The following is a 21254-nucleotide window of genomic DNA, read 5'->3' as shown; positions in this document are numbered from 1 at the left end:
ATCTCTTGGTCACTTACTTCGATAAATGTAATCTTTCCGTTTGTGCGGAGATTTTAGGGGAAACTACAATGTGATCTTCCTCTGTGAAAATTATTTCAAAACAGATTTTTAGCATTTTGGGATTTTCTGCGTCATTCTCTCTTTCAGTGCCATTACTGTTACAGAGTGTCTGGACAGATGGCTTCGATCCGATTACTGACGAGAATTTCTTAGGATTCCAGTCAAATTAGTAGGCAGAGTTTTATCTTCGCATTAGCTGAATGCTTCACACTTATGCGTCCCTGTACTAATTTTGGCCTCGTTAGGTTTTCATTTATCTGTGAGGCTTTGGCTGCGTTTAAATTTGTGAAGCTTTCTTTGCTTTGGTAGCATCTTTCTAACAGGGTTGTCAAACCACAGTGCGTCTTTTCCATCCCTCATAATTCTGCGCGGTACGTACTTATCTAAAGCGTCGCACACAATGCTCTTGTTGTCCATTAAAGCTCAACATTCTCAGTGCCGGAGATGAAATTTTCATGATGGCCCGTCAGGTAATCTCAAATCTGTCTTTTGTCGCTCCTGCTAAACATAAAGATCTTTCTGCTCTCCTTTGTATTGCTATTTACAAGTGTACTCAGTGATGCTGTAACGGCCTTACAATTACTAATTACTGAATCGAAAAGGACGGGGCTGTTTTTCACAAGCAGGTGTAAGGCATTACAGTCTCGAGTCTGTTCTCTGATCAGCTGCTCAAGGCAATTTTCGGGTAAGACACATACAACAATTTCGCGTGCACATCTGTCGCTATAGTTTCCGTCTCTACAAAACCGTAATTCCTACTTTCAGTATCTATTCCCATCTGCGACATCTCAGATGTTTTAATGAATACAGAATTGCTCACAAAACCAGCGTAACGAAAACCTGCTGCCTACAGATACGTTCAGATAGACGTGTAAATACACGGTGGAGACCGCTGGCGGCTGCGGATTTGCACAGAAGAGTCTCATCTTTGCACTGTTCGTGCAGGTACTAAATCCAAATGTACCAACTTTAGAGAGAGGCATTTTAACTTTTTTAAGAAACTGTTATTCTGATCTTATGAACTTACGTAATTAATTCAGCACATTAAATTGAAACTGCCTTGACATTTAACATAATAATGAAGAGGTAAATCAAAAATAAAAATGTCTCGGTGAAATCCTCGGACCTACAAGAGGAGAGAAGATGCCGCAGAAGACTCGGCTATGAAAACTGAAGAGAGCGTACCTCAGGACACAAGGGGATAAAGTATATAAAAAGAAATGCATGTTCATTCACACAAAGACTAGACGCTACAAACAGAATAGATAGGCCTGAACTACTGTTCAAAAAGGAAGCACTAACACTCCGTCCGAAAAGCGGCATGGAAAGCATAATGAAGAACGAAAAATCAAGAGAAATTTCTTTGCCCAAAGCTGACACAAAGGAACACAGCTTACACTCCAGGAACACCACAGGCAATATATCATACCTAATAGCACATGTCAGAAAAAGTCGTCCTACGGGCACATCGGCAGGCTACAAGACTCACCAGCAGAAATCTGACATCCATACAAGGTTTGAACTATAGAACACCAGGGATCACAAAAGTAAAACCTGACGCAGAATAATCACAGTAATGTGAGGTTACAGAAAAATGGACGGGAAAAACTCACCGTGGCATAACAACGAAATTCGAAAAGTGCTGAGGAAGCAAAGGCTGTTGCACTCTGGTTCAAAAGAGAACGCGCAAATAACGACAGGTAACAGTTTATAGAAATTCATGCCTCTGTAAAAAGAACGGTGCTCGAAGCTTACAGCAACTACCTTCATCATGTGTTAGCAACAGATCTAGCTGAGACCCCAAGAGAATCGCTGAGTGAGTCTAAGGCTTCTGTCCAGTCACTCGTTGACCAGTCTGGTGTGGGAGCAGAAGGCAGCAAAACTAAAGCCGAAGTTTTAAATTTCGTATTAAAAATCATCTACGCAGGGAAAAATTGGACTAAAGATCGTGGAAAAAATGAGAGAATTGTGGAAGATCAGAAAGAAAGCTCAAATGGAGCAAAATTCTTTGCTTCATCCTACAGGGTCTCGATGCAATTAATAACAATAATAATAACAAAATTTTAAAAATTAAAAAATTCCGATCTGAAGTGGTTGGATCCTCCATCGGGCTCCTTCAGAATGGCGGATAGGGGAAAGCCTCCCAGATATGCGTGGTACCGAGAAAATCAAATTTTTGGGGCGGACCAGATACCAACGCAATTCAAAATCCAGGCACGTCTGAGTGAAAATCGCCGGTACTCTAGTCAGCGTCTGTTAGCTCAGTGAGCACGGCTGAAGATATTATATTCCAAAGGCCTCAACAACGTTTGGTCCTCTCCGTCCTGGTACTGACCAGGCCAAACGAGTAAAACACAACCTGTCATGAACTGTGAAAGCAAATTCAACTTTACCCCAGGTGGTACACAATCCACCCGTCGACAGACGGCAACTGCACTTTCGGAGTCTGGGGAGTCCAGGCAAGCACTGCATTAAAATCTGGTAAACTTCCCTAGAAGCAGAAAACCTTCATTGGAACACTGAACATCAATACACCGATCCAGACAAGAAAGTTACATAATGTCACTCAAGAGGTAGTCTGACAATAAATTCTCATACTTGCTCTTCAAGAAACACGACGGACTTACACCGAAAACATGGACTACGGAACCTACGGCATATTCCTACCTCCGGCATGGGTGTGTGTGTTGCCCTCAGTGTAAGTTAGATTAAGTAGCGTGTAAGCTTATGGACCGATGACCTCTGCAGTTTGGTCTCATAAGACATTACCACAATTAAAAAAAGAAAAAAGACACGCAAAACCACCAGGAAAACCAAACGCAGCTACATCACCAAACAGCTCAGATCATTTGAGAACAACTTCAGAAATTACAATAGCAGAAATTTGTATAGAGCTTGCGCTAACAGAATTAAAGGTTAGGCGCCAGAAAATTTGACCTTCAAGAAAAAAGATGCGAAACTCACACTCTGCAACCAAGAAAACTGCAAAGAACTGGCACACCTCGTCTTAATTGCCCTGAACCATCCGAACGATTGCAACATGTATCCCAAGTCACACGAAACCCGACGCCGATCCGCCGACACAAGAAGCAATACACCATATCACCAACCTGAAGAACGGAAAGACCTCAGGAGCAGAGGGTATCTCCGCAGAAATACTGAAAAATCTCGGAACACGATCATTACAGGAAATCACACAGATCATCCAGGACATACGGCTAAGTGAAGACCTCCCAAGCGACTGGAAATGCGCACTCATCCACCCTCTTCACAAATAAGGAGACAAATCTAATGTGAAAAACCACAGACAGATCTCCCTCCTTTCCGTTCCTTACAAATTTATCTCCTCTTACCTCTTACAACACGTACAAGAACAACTCGAACCCCTAAATGTGCATATCAAGCAGGTTTCAAACCACACAGACCAGGCAACGAACAAATTGTCAACCTGAAGTCTACAATGAAAATTCGAGCTACACGAAATCTCCCATCCATCTGCACATTTGTTGACTTCAAGAAAGCTTACGAATCCATTCAAAGAAAACAATCTGGATCCAAAGCACAACGGTTCATCCAACAAATTCTAACAGCCACAACTTCCAAAGTCAAATTCAACGTAGAAATCTCAGAACCTTATTCCATCAAGACTGGCATCCGAAAGGGCGATGGCCTCTCTAATTTTTAACATCATTTTAGGCAAAGACATCAAAGAACGGGAACAAGAACTTAAAAATCGAAACCTCTGGAGACCCATCAGGCTAGGAAAACAAAAGGATAACATCGAAGTCACATGCCTAGCCTTCGCTGATGACTTCAAAATCCTTTCTGGTGACGAACAAACAGCAACCCGTCAGACTGAAGTCCTTAAAGAGTGTGCCGAGATAGTTTTCTGCAAATTTCTTCTTCTAAAACCGAATTCATGGCTACAAAAGACATCAAAACACAAAATTCAATTACAAAATATGGCACACTAAACAAGGTTAACCACTTTAAGTACTTAGGAGAAATTATTGAGCCTACAAACAGAAAGGTTAGCACAAAACACGGGAGCTCAAAATTCGGAAAGTATATGGGAAAATTGCGAGCATCTGCTATAAAAAATGCATAAACGTCAACACAGAAGTGCTACACTATACGACTGTTGTCAAACCTGAAACGCTCTACGCCAGCGAGACTCTAAATCTGAATTACAATGGAAATATCGAAAAGGCTGAAAGAAAAATCATCCGAAAAGTACTTGGCCTTAACCTAACCGACGAAAGAAACCGTCTACAATCACACACAGTCACAGATTCCAACATTGAAACCGATATCCGCAAACGACGACACAAATTCTACGAACACATTATGAGACTAGATGATAAGCGACTAACAAAGAAAATTTTGACGTACTTATAGAAACTAAAAACGACAACAGCCTGGACGAAACAGGTCAAACTTATCTAAGAAATGCCAAAATCTCACCAAGCGACATCGAAGATGAAAACGTCTTCAGACGTAAGGTCCACAGCTGAGAAATTTCATTAGAAGATAGTTCAAATGGCTCTGAGCACTATCGGACTTAACATCTCAGGTCATCAGTCCCCTAGAACTTGGAACTACTTAAACCTAACTAACTTAAGGACAACACACACATCCATTCCCCCGGGGCAGGTTTCGAACCTGCGACCGTAGCGGTCGCGCGGTTCCAGACTGAAGCGACTAGAACCGCTCAGCCACAACGGCCGGCTTTCATCAGAAGACAAACTCAAGGTACCTAGAAGAAGTTGCAGGTGAATGTCGAGCTAAGCATAGCGAGAAGATGAAACAATTCTGGAAGAACAAGAAAAATAACAGCAACAGGTCATACAATTTGATTTATGTGATCCTTTATGGGTCTAAACAATGTAAATAAATAAATAACTAAATAACAAACTTTATGAGAATTCTTTCAGTTCTCCGTATTCATGATCCTTGTGTATTCGTGTACTTCGCAGCTGCATGTTCATTATGACTGGGTGTTTCTTGGTGCCCTCCAATTAGAGTGGCGGCTCGTGCATCCAGCTGCTACAACTTTCTTCTTAGATCTTGACTCACTGTGTTGCTGAGTCTTGATGATGGTGGGAGCCCGTCTGTTTGGCGGTATCAAACAATTTGTAAGCCGGACTGATTGCTAACATTCACCGTAGTGTTTTAAAGGCTGTACTTCAGATACAGGCCAACCTGCCATTAGGTAGTGCGCTGATGCAGCGTGTGCTCTAGTTGGATTGCAGGAGTGTATAACAGTAAGGGGCAACACAATGTCAGGTACTCTTCAGTAGCTACACGTGCAATCAATCTCCCCCTTGGCCCTTCCTCCTCCCTTCCTCTCTTGTGCTCTCCGCCTCTCTCTCTCTCTCTCTCTCTCTCTCTCTCTCTCTCTCTCTCACCCACACACACACACTTGCGTCCTTCCTCACCTGGCTCCGCCGTGTGTGAGCGATACAGCCTGGCGCGGCAGGGTGGCGCCAGCGCAAGCGGCGGCAGCGCGGGCTGGCCGTGTTGGTGCTCGCGGTGGTGGCTGTGGTGGTGGTGCTGGTGGTGGTTGTGGTTTCCCTGCTCTGCCGGCCAGCAGCGGCCACCGTGCAGCAGCAGCTGCGCCGCCCGCACTTCCTCGCCGCCCGCAGTAAACGCCGCCGCGACCAGCGACACGTTGAACACCAGCATCGAGTCCAGAGACGATAGCTCTGCAACGAGACACACAAGCAGTCAGATGCAGGATATCGACACGCAAAAGCAGTTACATTACCTTCACATGTACCGGGTGATCAAAGAGGCTGTATAAATTTGAAAACTGAATAAATCTCGGAATAATGTAGACAGAGAGGCAAAAATTGACACACACGCTTGGAATGACATGGGGTTTTATTAGAACCAAAAAAATACAGAACTTAAAAAAATTACCGACAGATGGTACTTCATCTGATCAGAATAGCAATAATTAGCATAACAAAGTTAGACAAAGCAAAGACGATGTTCTTTACAGGAATTTCTCGTTATGTCCACCAGCGTTCCTCAACAATAGCTGTAGTCGAGGAATAATGTTGTGAACAGCACTGTAAAGCATGTCCAGAGTTATGGTGAGGCATTGGCGTCAGATGTTGTCTTTCAGCATGCCTAGACATGTCGGTCGACCGCGATATACTTGCGACTTCAGGTAACCCCAAAGCCAATAATCGCACGGACTGAGGTCTGGGGACGTGGGAGGCCAAGCATGATGAAAGTGGCGGCTGAGCACACGATCATCACCAAACGACGCGCGCAAGAGGTCTTTCACGCGTCTAGAAATATGGGGTGGAGCGCCAACCTGCATAAACATCGTACGTTCCAGCAGGGGTGATAAGATTCTGTAACATATCGGCGTACCTCTCACCCGTCACGGTAGCACTTACAAAATCAGATCACGCATTTCCTCGAAGAAAAGATATCCGATAACGGTAGATGTGGTAAATCCAACTCATACCGTGACATTCTCGACGTGCAGTGGAGTTTTCACGACAGTACTAGGATTTTTGGTAGCCCAAATTCTGCAGTTGTGGGCGTTGACAGGCCCTCGGAGTGTGAAATGAGCTTCGTCGGTCCACAACACGTTACTCAACCAATCGTCATCTTCCGCCATCTTTTGAAACGGCCACACCGCAAATGCCCTCCGCTTCACTAAATCGCCAGTTAACAGTTCATGATGCCGATGGATTTTGTACGGATAGCATCGGAAGGTACGCCTAAGTGCCAACCAAACAGTAGTGTATGGAATGCCGGTGCGACGTGCGACTGCACGAGCGCTGACTTCCCCGTGCATAGACGAACCCGCTAGTCTCCATTTCTTCCTGAACTGTCTCAACAGCATTAATCCTTGTGCTCGGTCGGTCACTATGGGGTCTATCGTCTAAACAACCCGTGGCTTCTAACTTCGAAATAATTCTCGCCACAGCTGCATTTGTCAACGGACCTTTACCCGTTCGAATCCCCTTCCTACGGTGATAAGATAGTAACGTTGAACTAGCACATTCCCCGTTCTGATATTACAGCTTCACTAAAAGCGCCTTTTCAGGTAACGTCAACATTCTGCGACTGCTGGTTCATCTGATTCTCTCTCTCTCTCATCCCAACAAATAATGCTTAGTATGCTATCGTACTACTTATATCGATGAAATACATACGACTGACAGTTCGAAAAGATATTACATGCTCTTTATTCCTCTTTTAAACTTCTACGTGCACCTCATCTACTGCCTGTCATTTTCACATATAAGTACAACGAAAAATAAAGTAAAACCTTGAACTTAAAATCCTTTCCAAAAAGAAAACATTGAAAGTGAAGAATGTGCACTTAAGAATCCTCTTAACGTGGAGGCGAATGCTTTGTCAAAATGATTAGATGTGTAGAATCATTATTTACGAGGGCACCTGAAAAGTAATGCTTACAAATTTTTATTTGAAAACGCTTAAAATTTTTTTAATAAAACAAACGCTATTGTTCAACATCTTTATTCTACTCGTTTACATAATTATTTCTCAACATAGTTAACCTCGTGACGAACACATTTCTTCCAACGAGAGACCAGTTCGATGACACCGCCACTGTAGAATGTTTGACTTCATTGATGTAGTTACAACCTTCTTCTGCCTGCGCCGATTTATCTCTATCAAATTAAACTCCTCCAAGATGTTTAAGTTTTCGAAATGGATGAAAATCGGATGCGACCAAGTCTGGACTGTATGGAGGAGTATCGATGACACTGAACCCAAGGCGCAGATGTCGCAGTGCTCCTGTGTGGTCTGGCGTTATCATGCAGAAAGAGAGAGTGCTCCACGTGTGGAAGAACACTTTGAATTCCTAACTCGATTACAGCACGTCAAGCACCATAGTAGTTACGTTACACCCAACCATTTTAGATGCTACAATTCGGAGCCCTCTGGTGCAGTGGATTACAACTTGAGTCATCGAAGCTGGAAAGCCAATTGAATAATATGCATGACATGTAATACCTGAACTGAGTTTGGCGCTAAACTCACATTTGTTTGGCAAGGGGCTGCAATCGGTTGAAGTAAGTTTAAATTTCTGTCCAGGTTTGACAGAGTTGTGCTTTATCGCACTTACTAAGTCTGAAGGTTCTAATATCTTATAAAATTCAGTTGCTGTGTTACAGAGATCTGATCGCTTTGTGTGTATAATTGGGAATTTTGGTGTATTGTAGTACCTACCAAGAACGGTTCAGGTCATCGTTTATCACTGTCAATCCACTGTTTACTTTAACTTTGGCATTGAGAGTGATGTGGTACCGGCGAGAAACGTCGTGTATATTTTAGAGGCTGTTTCTGCCTGTGATTATTAGTTTCCGTTTTAGAGTTATTCAAATCTCAGAGTTTTGGTGTAGTAAAACAAGTATCTAACCTTGTCAGATTTTAAGTCACTAGGCGTTGAGTTTTATCCTTTTCTTAGGTTGACTAAATTTAACATAGAGCTTAAGATTTAGGAAGGAAAATTAGCTGGTTTTTGAATGATATAATATCCAATATTTATACAGAAATATGTACTCGTTTTCAAAACCAGCTTTGTACACTTGGCCTCCTTTTCTGGACTAAAATAATTAAAAATATTGTCTATTATAATAAATAGTAAAATTATCATTCAATAATTACGATGCAAAACAACATGAACAATAGTCAATTATACAGTGGAATACAGCGAGCCAACAACATCCATGCATTGTGGTGGTCACGGAGCTGATGTATACTACTTCATTGACTTGCTCATATTTTCGTAGTAATTCCCAACAGTTGGCAGCTGTTTTGCACGATGAAAAGGTTGAACATTCGCAAATGTGTACCTCAAGTTTTCATTGGAATAAAATACTTCTGTTGCAGCTACGACACCGTAAAAGTTAATTTACATACTTGTAGCCAGAGAGTCTGAAAGGGTTAAAAGTGAATCCTCACACTGCTTCATGTCATCCTGGATTTTAAATTCAGTGCGTGTAAATTTGTGTCAGTTAAAGTCTGAGATAAATAGTATGAATTTGGGGCATGCTTTCCCTTCGGAGGTTATTTTTCTAGCAGTGTATGTAATTTAAAAGAAGAAGAAGATATTTTTTATCTTGTCTGAGCCTGATATACACTAATGTCCAAAATTAAAACAACAAACGGAAATTTTGCAAGACTATGTTAATTTTGCCACAAAACAGTAAAGTAGAAACAGAGTAAAAAATAGAGAACGTAAAGAAATGAAACGTGCATTACGGTAGACAAAAATGTACTTCGTTTTTCCCAGCTTAGCGGATTTGCACACATATTCCGACAACTAGTTAATGTGCTCATTGTGGAATGTGACCACCTCTGGCAGCAAGCTGACAACGACGAGGCATACTGTGAGTGATGTCATCAATCTTATGTTGAGGCCATAACACCCATTCTTCTTGCAGAGCTGCTCGTAACTCCTGTAGAGTGGTTGGTGGATGCTGGCGTGATACAACTCATCTTCCTAACGGATCCCAGACGTTCTCTATTTGATTCAAATAGGGGACGCGAACAGGCCACGCCATGTGTGCAACATATTTTGTTTCCAAGAAAACATCAACCACCCGTGCTCTATGAGGTAGAGCACTATCGTCCATCGGCGTGAGGTCTGAGTCCACAACACCTCGTAACAACCGCACATGAGGTCCCAAGGTTTCATCGAGATACCTGACAGCAGTTAAACCATGTCCATTCACCTGTACAATTTCATGAAGAGGTGTTCGAGTTGTTAACACGATCCCTTCTCACACCATTAGGAATCTTACTCGATATCGGTCCTTTTTCACAATGCTTGGGTCCCGAACCGTGTTCCACGTTCCCTCCAGATGAAAATCCGTCGAGAATCACTCTTCAGAGCAAATCGGTACTCACCTGTGAAAAGAGCGTTGGCCCATTGTTCGACAGTCAGGGTGGCATGTTGACGACTCCACTCTAGAAGCTCCCTTCTGTGAAGACGCTTTAGAGTTACACATATAGCAGGTCCCTGACAATAAAGATCACTCTGGCGAAGAATTCTATACACTGTTTGCCTCGAAACAATGCCAGTTGCTGCACAGTACTAAGACGGTACCGTTACGCCCTTATAGCCAAATAACGGTCCTCTCTTGCTGATGACACACGGGGTCGGCCTTGCCCTGGTCGGGATACAGCTTAGTTCTCTATAAACTGTCGCCACAGCCAAAAAACAACAGAACGATTAAATTAAGCGATGGGGCTACATCAGTTTGTGACTGCCCTGCTTCCATTCTTCCTATAGCCCTCCACACTAGGGAAACTAGAAAATCTGAAAAGGGAAATGCAAAGGCGCAATCTAGATATAGTAGGGGTCAGTGAAGTGAAGTGGAAGGAAGACAAGGATTTCTGGTCAGATGAGTATCGGGTAATATCAACAGCAGCAGAAAATGATATAACAGGTGTAGGATTCGTTATGAATAGGAAGGTAGGGCAGATGGTGTGTTACTGTGAACAGTTCAGTGACCGGGTTATTCTAATCGGAATCGACAGCAGACCAACACCGACAACGATAGTTCAGGTATACATGCCGACGTCGCAAGCTGAAGATGAACAGATAGAGAAAGTGTATGAGGATATTGAAAGGGTAATGCAGTATGTAAAGGGGGACGAAAATCTAATAGTCATGGGCGACTGGAATGCAGTTGTAGGGGAAGGAGTAGAAGAAAAGGTTACAGGAGAATATAGGCTTGGGACAAGGAATGAAAGAGGAGAAAGACTAATTGAGTTCTGTAACAAGTCTCAGCTAGTAGTAGCGAATACCCTGTTCAATAATCACAAGAGGAGGAGGTATACTTGGAAAAGGGCGGGAGATACGGGAAGATTTCAATTAGATTATGGTCAGACAGAGATTCCGAAATCAGATACTGGATTGTAAGGCGTACCCAGGAGCAGATATAGACTCAGATCACAATACAGTAGTGATGAAGAGTAGGCTGAAGTTCAAGACATTAGTCAGGATGCATCAATACGCAAAGAAGTGGGATACGGAAGTTCTAAGGAATGACGAGATACGTTTGAAGTTCTCTAACTCAGTAGATACAGCAATACGGAATAGCGCAGTAGGCAGTACAGTTGAAGAGGAAAGGAGATCTCTAAAAAGGGCCATCACAGAAGTTGGGAAGGAAAACATAGGTACAAAGAAGGTAGCTGCAAAGAAACCATGGGTAACAGAAGAAATATTTCAGTTGATTGATGAAAGGAGGAAGTACAAACATGTTCCGGGAAAATCAGGAATACAGAAATACAAGTCGCTCAGGAATGAAATAAATAGGAAGTGCAGGGAAGCTAAGACGAAATGGCTGCAGGAAAAATGTGAAGACATCGAAAAAGATTGTCGGAAGGACAGACTCAGCATACAGGAAAGTCAAAACAACCTTTGGTGACATTAAAAGCAACTGTGGTAACATTAAGAGTGCAACGGGAATTCCACTGTTAAAAGCAGAGGAGAGAGCACATAGGTGGAAAGAATACATTGAAAGCCTCTATGAGGGTGAAGATTTGTCTGATGTGATAGAAGAAGAAACAGGAGTCGATTTAGAAGAGATAGGGGATCCAGTATCAGAATCGGAATTTAAAAGAGCTTTGGAGGACTTGCGGTCAAATAAGGCAGAAGGGATAGATAACATCCATCAGAATTTCTAAAATCATTAGGGGAAGTGGCAACAAAACGACTATTCACGTTGGTGTGTAGAATATGTGAGTCTGGTGACATACCATCTGACTTTCGGAAAAGCATCATCCACACAACTCCGAAGACGGCAAGAGCAGACAAGTGCGAGAATTATCGCACAATCAGCTTAACAGCTCATGCATCGAAGCTGCTTACAAGAATAATATACAGAAGAATGGAAAAGAAAATTGAGAATGCGCTAGGTGACGATCAGTTTGGCTTTAGGAAAAGTAAAGGCAATTCTGACGTTACGGCTAACAATGGAAGCAAGGCTAAAGAAAAATCAAGACACGTTCAAGGATTTGTCGACGTGGAAAAAGCGTTCGACAATATAAAATGGTGCAAGCTGTTCGAGATTCTGAAAAAAGTAGGGATAAGCTATAGGGAGAGACGGGTCATATACAATATGTACAACAACCAAGAGGGAATAATAAGAGTGGACGATCAAGAACGAAGTGCTCGTATTAAGAAGGGTGTAAGACAAGGCTGTAGCCTTTCGCCCCTACTCTTCAATCTGTACATCGAGGAAGCAATGATGGAAATAAATGAAAGGTTCAGGGGTGGAATTAAAATACAAGGTGAAAGGATATCAGTGATACGATTCGCTGATGATATTGCTATCCTGAGTGAAAGTGAAGAAGAATTAAATGATCTGCTGAACGGAATGAACAGTCTAATGAGTACACAGTATGATTTGAGAGTAAATCGGAGAAAGACGAAGGTAATGAGAAGTAATAGAAATGAGAACAGCGAGAAACTTAACATCAGGATTGATGGTCACGAAGTCAATGAAGTTAAGGAATTCTGCTACCTAGGCAGTAAAATAACCAATGACGGACGGAGCAAGGAAGAAATCAAAAGCAGACTCGCTATGGCAAAAAAGGCATTTCTGGCCAAGAGAAGTCTGCTAATATCAAATACCGGTCTTAACTTGAGGAAGAAATTTCTGAGGATGTACGTCTGGTGTACAGCATTGTATGGTAGTGAAACATGGACTGTGGGAAAACCGGAACAGAAGAGAATCGAAGCATTTGAGATGTGGTGCAATAGACGAATGTTGAAAATTAGGTGGACTGATAAGGTAAGGAATGAGGAGGTTCTACGCAGAATTGTAGAGGAAAGGAATATGTGGAAAACACTTATAAGGAGAAGGGACAGGTTGATAGGACATCTGCTAAGACTTCCATGGTACTAGAGGGAGCTGTAGGGGGCAAAAACTGTAGAGGAAGACAGAGATTGGAATACGTCAAGTAAATAATTGAGGACGTAGGTTGCAAGTGCTGAGATGAAGAGGTTGGCACAGGAAAGGAATTCGTGGCGGGCCGATGACCAGAGAGTCCGGTGGGCGCCTTTTCTATGCCATACTGCACCGTCTGTGACTGTGCACACAGCGATTCTGGATGTGGGACTACACAGAAACAATACCTCATCTGACGGGGGCTCTGACGTCACCATTGGCATGGTTGCCCGTTGACCAGAATGCCATCTTACGTGCAGAACACGATCGTACAAACATCTGTTAACTGTTTGTATGGACGGATAAATAGTGGTTTGCTGTTTTAATTTTGAGACTTCAGTGTATATATCACTTTTGTTTGTTCAATTTTAGTGGTACTAAAGTTCCAAATTCATTGGAATATGTTTGTGGATTTAAATAAATATTTCGTAAATAATCAAGATTTTGTTCTGTGTATAGAGACTTTCCCACTTCCAAGCAACCTTCGCTTTTGCTTTAATTACTCTGCCTAATCAATTTAAAGGGTTCATATTACAATTATTCTTCTTAACTTTCGTAATTAGTACATTTATGTACTCAGGTCGTGCAGTCCCAGTCTACAACTCCTTAAACAGATATTATCTACATCTACGTTTACATGGTTACCCTGCAATTCACATTTAAGTGCCTGCCAGAGAGTTCATCGAACCATTTTCAAACTAGTTCTCTACCATTCCACTCTCTAATGGCGCGTGAGAAAAAGGAACACCTAAATCTTGCCGTTCGAGCTCTGATTTCTCTTATTTTATTACGATGACCATTTCTCCCTACGTAGGTGAGTGTCAACAAAATATTTTCGCATTCGGAAGAGAAAGTTGGTGATTGAAATTTCGTAAATAGATCTCGTCACAAAGAAGACCGCCTTTGTTTCAGTGACTGCAACACCAACTCGTGTATCATGTCAGTGACACTCTCGCCCCCATTGGTGATAATACAAAACGAGCTGCCCTTCTTTGCACTTTTTCGATGTCCTCCGTCAATCCTACCTGGTAAGGATCCCACACCGCGCAGCAATATTCCAGCAGAGGACGGACAAGTGTAATGTGGGCTGTCTCTTTAGTGGGTTTGTCGCAAAGCGAAGTCTTTGTTTCGCCTTCCCCACAATATTATCTGTGTGATCTTTCCAATTTAAGTTGCTCGTAATCGTATACTGCGTGCGTTCTTTTTTTTTCCCCGTTCATTATTCTTAAGAACGTTTCCTGTAGTTTAGATCCTGTGGCCATAGCACGTATATTGATCAGTGTACGGAACACCTGTGTGACCAGCACTGTGAAGTCGGAGAAGCAGGAGCTCGCTCTCACGGGTCACGCGCTAGCGTACCGTGACTGCGAACAAGTGGCAATGGCGAGCCGCCGTCTTTCTTGCGGGTAACAGGAGACATTAATCAGCTGCAGAAGAAGCCGCGGAAGGCGAGCCGCACTGCTGCGAGATGGCTGTCCACTGCCAGGCTGGTATATGGCCGAGCCGCGCTGCGCGAGCACCACGCCGTTGTTTCTGCCACCGCACTTCCGGCCGTACTGCTTTAATGGCATTCCTTCAGAGAAAAAAATACAGCAGTCGTTCCGCGTCGTGAGTTGACTGACCACGCCCCTGTAGCTTTCCAGTGTTCTGGAAGAAAGCCAACTGCTCATCCACATACTTTTTCTTTTCGAATCTACAGTATGAGGAATGCTCTGATGTTGGGTCGCTTCGACCCCCTCTCCTGTGCTACCCTCTTCATCTCAGAGTTGCACTTACACCCAACGACCTGAGTTATCTGTTGTATGTACTCCAATTTGTGTATTCTGCTGCAATATTTGCCCTCTGTGACTTCTTCTACTACCAAAGAGCTGTTTCTCGATTTATATCCTATCATGCTGTCCTGCTTCCACATATAGTCTTCCTAGTTGCATTTCTTATCAGTCCACGTGACACACTTCAGTTACAAGTGCTCACTTTGCATAGCAATAAGGTCTCTGATTTGACAGTCCGTCATTAATACACTGTTATTGTAGGGTATGTTGCTACTTATTATCCCCACTCGCTGATTCCTATGCATTAATGAAATGGAACTTAATATGAGTGAGACACGCCCTCTCCCCCCCCCCCCCCCCCCGCCCTACTTTGTCGATCATGTTGTACTGAAATGTACTGAAATTTGAAGTTGATGGAGGAGCATGTACGATCTGTATTAATTACGATACAGTAAAAGACGTCATTTAATGCATTCACCTTCTTTAAGGGGACATTGTATGTCCTATGCCACCAATGTTAAATTATCAGATTTTGTGAGCCATTATCTTGTTTTTTTTTTGAGACACCAACTTATAATTTTCCATAATTATTGAATGCACCTTTCTAGATACACTGAACTAGAATTATTACTAAAATTGTATTGTGGAGCATGTTACCTTTTTTTTCAAACACTCAATTTTTTGACAGAATTTTGTAAACAAATGAACATAAAAACAAAACAACACAGTATATTTGAATTATTCTAGTTCCACATGTGTGCTATGGGGCATGTTAACGTTTTTTTTTTTCAAACACTCAATTTTTTTGACAGAATTTTGTAAATAAATGAACATAAGAACAAAACAACACAGTATATTTGAATTATTCTAGTTCCACGTGTGTTGAATATCACAATTGGCACGCTGTGAAAATTTCATGTCTCTAACATCAGTACTTTTTTTAGAAAACGGGACGTTTATTGCAAAAAATGTAGTTCATAGATATTGAGGTTTAAAATTTGTTTGTTAGAAATACTTATACAGAATCACATTTCTCCGTTTTTTATGCACTAGAATTGCCCTGGCCCCTAGTCGGTGTCTTCTTCACTGTCACAACATCCAGTGCTTGCCTCCTCCTTTTCTTTCTTGCTTCTTCTTTTATCATTTGCTGAACAGCTAACTCTGCTTCACGTACACGAAGCGCATCCAGTTCCTGCAGTCCTTTAGCTATGATCTGTCCAAATCTTACCCCTACCTTCTCCATAACCTTAAGTCTTTCATAGTTCCCACCATTAAAAGTTATTACAGCGTCAGACACTGCTAACTTTAGAGTCATAAGGCCAACAAATACATTTTTAGGCACACTGGCACCACACAACATTATTGAAGGACTCATTCATGGGTCTTCCCACGTAAACACTTCTTTAGTAGCTCAGGATTTGCCAAATCTCTGTAAATAGGTGTTATTTTCTCCATTACTGCCAAAGGAAGAGAAAGTTTATTTGTAAATTCATGCAGGGCGCCAGAAAATTCAGCTTGCCTATATTTACACCAAGTGTTTAGTGGAGGTGGACACAATGTATAACATGGCTTTTCATCGGTTGACATTCGATGAAGGAAAGTGCTCCACATGGCTCTTTTCATCTTCTCTAAATTGTCACAGTTACTTTTAATTTTCGTATAAAAAGCAATAAAAGTTAGCTTACTACAAAAATAGCCGATAATCACACTAATTTCAACGAAAACTAGTATCAGAAACAAAGTACTGATTTGTTCATTCGTAATGCCAACTTCTGAGACGAAGCAGTAGGCACAAAAAAAAGCAATTCACAGCCTTCTAGATTGTGTAGTTCCCAAGATATGACTGCTCAACTGGGGCAGTATATGCGTAGCCGCGAAATTTGACAGTCACATTTCAACATTCAAAATATTATTTGAAGGTCTCACAATTATCTGGTTTTAATGTATTATATACCACACTGTTCAGGAAAGTCCAAAGTACATTATGGAGTAGAAAACAGAAAATGTCAAATTCACATTCAATATCCGTGCATATTGCAACAAACCTCGACGAATAACACTCGTACCGTGAAAAGTACAGCACATCACGTAATCTGCAAACTTTTTTAAAGTTCCTTCAGTTATATTGAGAGACTTACATTCTATTTCTTCAGACATCGTAAGAGATATTATGTTGTGTGTTTTTACGTTACGAATTTATAGTTCAGCGACATTAGTTAAAAACTGCGCTTTGTCCGATAGCCAAGATTATTTTCAATTTTCCCAGAAATTCAGATTTTATTAATACGATTAACAGCAGATAGAATGGATTGTGTGTGAGTAAACTATAACGCCCCTAAGAAGCATCTGATAATCTTTATAGCTTGCTCAAAAAGAAACATCTAGAACTGCGGAGAAGTATGCCAAGCGTCAGTCACTTCAATCTCAACTCGAGACAGGCATTCAGACATCGATAGTAATTCGTACGTAATTACAAATTCTTAAAATCCACTCAGCAATTCATAGATTCCGTTTGGCTGCCCCACTAATGGATTCACGTGATCGAGCCACTTTCTATACTGGGATATACAATGCACACTAGTAAGGCAGAACATTATGGCCACTGCCCACCGCGGAACCGAATACCGACTGGTGCCACTGTGACTACGTGACGCAGAGAGGAGAATACGAGAGAGTAATGAAAACAGTTGACCCGAATTTTTATATGGGAACTCTTAGAGATCATTAAATCAAACAAACGTTACTAACACACTATATCTTTGTTTACCTATCTACGTATTAATATAAACACATGTCCTCCAACGAGAGACCAGTTCGTTGCTACCTCCACTGTAGAATGTTTGACGTTATGAAAGGAGTCACAACCTCACATCTGCTTGCATCACTTCATTGCTACCAAAGTGGAGTCCTCGAAGGTGTTTGTTCTTTAAGTTTTGGAAACAGATGTAAATAGGATGGTATCGAGTCGGGACTGTATGGAGGATGACAGAAAACCCGCGGTGTCGAATTGTTGCAGACGTCACAGCGCTAGTGTGTGTTCTTGCATTGTCATACTGAAAGAGAGGGTGCCTCATCTGTGGACGAACTCTTCGAATTGAAACTCGATTACAGCACTCTGTTTCTCACGCACGGCATGGACACTTTACATACCGCTATGTTATACGCTACAATTCGGGAACCCTCTAGCCGAAGAGAGTTGCAACTTGCATCAGCGAAGTGGGGAAGTCGACCATGTGCATGTCATGTACTGCCTCAACCGATATTGAGAATAGAATAAAAAATTGGAGGCGATACTTTTCAACACGCCCTCTTGTACACTATTGGGTCACACTAAAGCGACGCCGGCCGGTGTGGCAGAGCGGTTCTAGGCACTTCAGGCCAGAGCCGCGTTGCTGCTACGGTCGCAGGTTTGAATCCTGGCTCGGGCATTGATGTATGTGATGTCCTTAGGTTAGTTAGGTTTAAGTAGTTCTCAGTATAGGGGATTGATGGCCTCAGATGTTAAGTCCCATAGTGCGTAGAGCCATTTGAACCATTTAAACTAGTGCGACCATCTGTCAAAAGCATGAAGAACCTCTTTTGCAACGCGAACCGGTGCGAGATGTGTAAGAAGACAGACAGTGAGGTTCTGGAAAATAACGACAGGGATGTGGAGCGTTGACAACTCCAGTGCCGTGGTCAGCTGCGCTAGATTCTCGCTTGAGGTTCCATTGTGCGAACAGCCCGATCGAATTGGTACCACAGATTCTCGACTGACTTCAAACGTTGACAACTCCAGTGCCGTGGTCAGCTGCGCTAGATTCTCGCTTGAGGTTCCATTGTGCGAACAGCCCGATCGAATTGGTACCACAGATTCTCGACTGACTTCAAATCCGGGGAGTTTGTCGGTCAAGAGAGTAAGGTAAACTCATCTTGCTGCGTGCTGTGTGACACGTTGCTTTGTCCTGCTGATGATGTCATCGTGCCGAGAAAAACCGAACTGCACGTAGTGGTCGACATGGTCCCTTAAGTTATATGCATACTTTTCTTGATGCAATGTGCCTTTCAGAATGAAGAGATCACCCCGTGAATGCCATAAAAACGTTCCCCATACCATAAAGCTCCCTTCTCTGGACTGTACTCTTCCGACGATTATTATAGGGTGTTTGCCTTCAGCCCAGTGGAGCACAAAACGTGATTCATCTGAAAAGGCCGCGTGTCACAATTTGCGGTACTGCCGTCCAAATTCGAGCCTTCGTCGCCGACGAAAAGCAGTCAGCATGGGTGCTTGAACCAGGCGCCTGCAGCGGAGGCGCACACGCAGCAACGTTCGCTGAACGGTCGTTGAGGAGACGCGTTTGGTAGCCGTGTAGGTTCGCCTGGGTAGTCAGCCGCTCAACAGTTGCACGTCTATTCGGATATACACATCTCCTCAGCCATCGTTCACCAGTGCTTTCTATGGCCCGTGGCGGACCACAGTTGCCTCGGTGTCAGATTTATTTCGTGCCATTTCGCCATGCAGGGGTTGCTTTAATCACGGCGGCATGTCAACGATTTAGAAATTTAGCAGTTCCACAAATGCTATCCCTTTAGCTCGTAAGCCAATGATCATGCTGATCAAGCCCTTTTGGACGTCAGACGAGTCACTCGGTGTCCGCATTGCGACAATGATTGCACCGTTTTCCGCGTCCATCACGAGCGAGGTGCGGCAGAAGTTAGCACACTGGACCCGCATTCGGGAGGACGACGGTGCAATCCCGCGTCCGCCCATCCTGATTTAGGTTTGCCGTGAATTCCATGAATCGCTCCAGGCAAATGCCGGGATGGTTCCTTTGAAAGGGAACGGCCGGCTTCCTTCCCCGTCCTTCCTAATCCGATGAGACCGATGACCTCACTGTCTGGTCTCGTCTTCCACAACAACCCAACCCCGCGTGCATCCGACGCACTCTAAATACAATCCACTGCTTGTGCTGCAACCTGCCGTCTGTGCATGGTTATTGCACGGTGGTCATATTAATGTGACTATAATAATAATGGGATGTGACGAGGGCCTCCCGTCGGGTAGACCGCTCACCTAGTCTCTGAGCGGAGAAAATCTCGAACCCAGCCGGGAATCGAACACGGGCCTTTAGGATTGACGGTCTGTTACGAAGACCACTGTTTTTTTTTTTTTTTTTTTTTCGGTATAGATCGTTGCGTTTGGTCGGGGCGGACGTCACAATACATCGGTTCAAATTGATCCTTGGTTCCTTCACTCAGTTTTTTTATTACAGAGAGCACGCAGCCACGCTGAACTACCGTGCCGGCTATTAATGTGACTGGACCATGTATATACGGAGCAGAGACGAATAGGCGACTTAATCTAGCGACGGCATGGACTGCTAAAGGGGAAATACTGATATATGTATAAGTAGCATTAACAAAGGCCCCATTGTTGAGGCCCGACATGTGTGAGCCGTGTTGCCATTGTATTAGTAGGCTGTTCTGTCTAGCTTTACTGGCTCAGGTGATCGACTATCCCTCTTGCGGCCCCATTGCCAATATCTATGAGGACAAGTTGGTATCTGTGGGTAGCGTCCTTAGAAGGTCTTTGCTTGCCGATATATATATATATATATATATATATATATATATATATATATATATATACGGGTTTCGCTGGCCCCAGAAGAAGGCACGCAGTTTGGGGATTGGCGGTAGTGTCGCAACAAGAGGTGGTTATGAGGTTCGGGCAGCCGAAGCCACGAGCTGCGCAAGGAGGATACAGGAGCACTTCACTGGGGTCAGCGTCGACTGCAATGAGCAGGCCGACATCCCGTGGGTTGGTTGGCAACATTCGTGTCGGACGACCGCTCGTGGTCTGGCTGCCCTCTTCCACGTGGCTTCCATCGGCACCACTCTGTAAACGCTGCGACGCACCGTGGATCCATGGAACTGCTTGCTCATAAAGGGGAGTAACATTCTGTAATCCTCGTGATGATTTGTTTCTTTGTCTACCTGCCCTCCTTATTATGTCCTGGTTTGTACCCGACCCACGACCCTCAGTCGGCTCTTTGGTCGTAAATATAGGCAGTAGTATTGTACTAAGACACTAGATGTCATTCGAAAATTTGTAACGCTATTATATTTCCTTTCTGATTTTTTCCGATCACTAATCTTCTAATTAATCAGCTCATGGTCATAAATACACTCCTGGAAATTGAAATAAGAACACCGTGAACTCATTGTCCCAGGAAGGGGAAACTTTATTGACACATTCCTGGGGTCAGATAAATCACATGATCACACTGACAGAACCACAGGCACATAGACACAGGCAACAGAGCATGCACAATGTCGGCACTAGTACAGTGTATATCCACCTTTCGCAGCAATGCAGGCTGCTATTCTCCCATGGACACGATCGTAGAGATGCTGGATGTAGTCCTGTGGAACGGCTTGCCATGCCATTTCCACCTGGCGCCTCAGTTGGACCACCGTTCGTGCT

General features: G+C 43.2%; 1 protein-coding gene across 5 annotated transcripts in view; it reads right to left on the bottom strand.

Annotated features, from left to right (window-relative positions):
- Positions 1-21254, bottom strand: part of LOC126322757 (uncharacterized) — a 672754-nt gene that overhangs the window by 115799 nt on the left and 535701 nt on the right. For all 5 annotated transcript variants that reach the window (XM_049994581.1, XM_049994583.1, XM_049994580.1 and 2 more), the window contains exon 2: positions 5499-5765. In XM_049994581.1, coding sequence (XP_049850538.1) covers positions 5499-5765 — 267 coding nt within the window. The remainder of the gene's footprint in view (positions 1-5498; positions 5766-21254) is intronic.

The sequence above is a fragment of the Schistocerca gregaria genome, chromosome 2 (genome assembly GCF_023897955.1).
Source record: "Schistocerca gregaria isolate iqSchGreg1 chromosome 2, iqSchGreg1.2, whole genome shotgun sequence".
NCBI classification, from domain to species: domain Eukaryota; kingdom Metazoa; phylum Arthropoda; class Insecta; order Orthoptera; family Acrididae; genus Schistocerca; species Schistocerca gregaria.
Note: the sequence above shows the minus strand (reverse complement) of the source record. Positions and strands in the feature narration are given on the sequence as shown.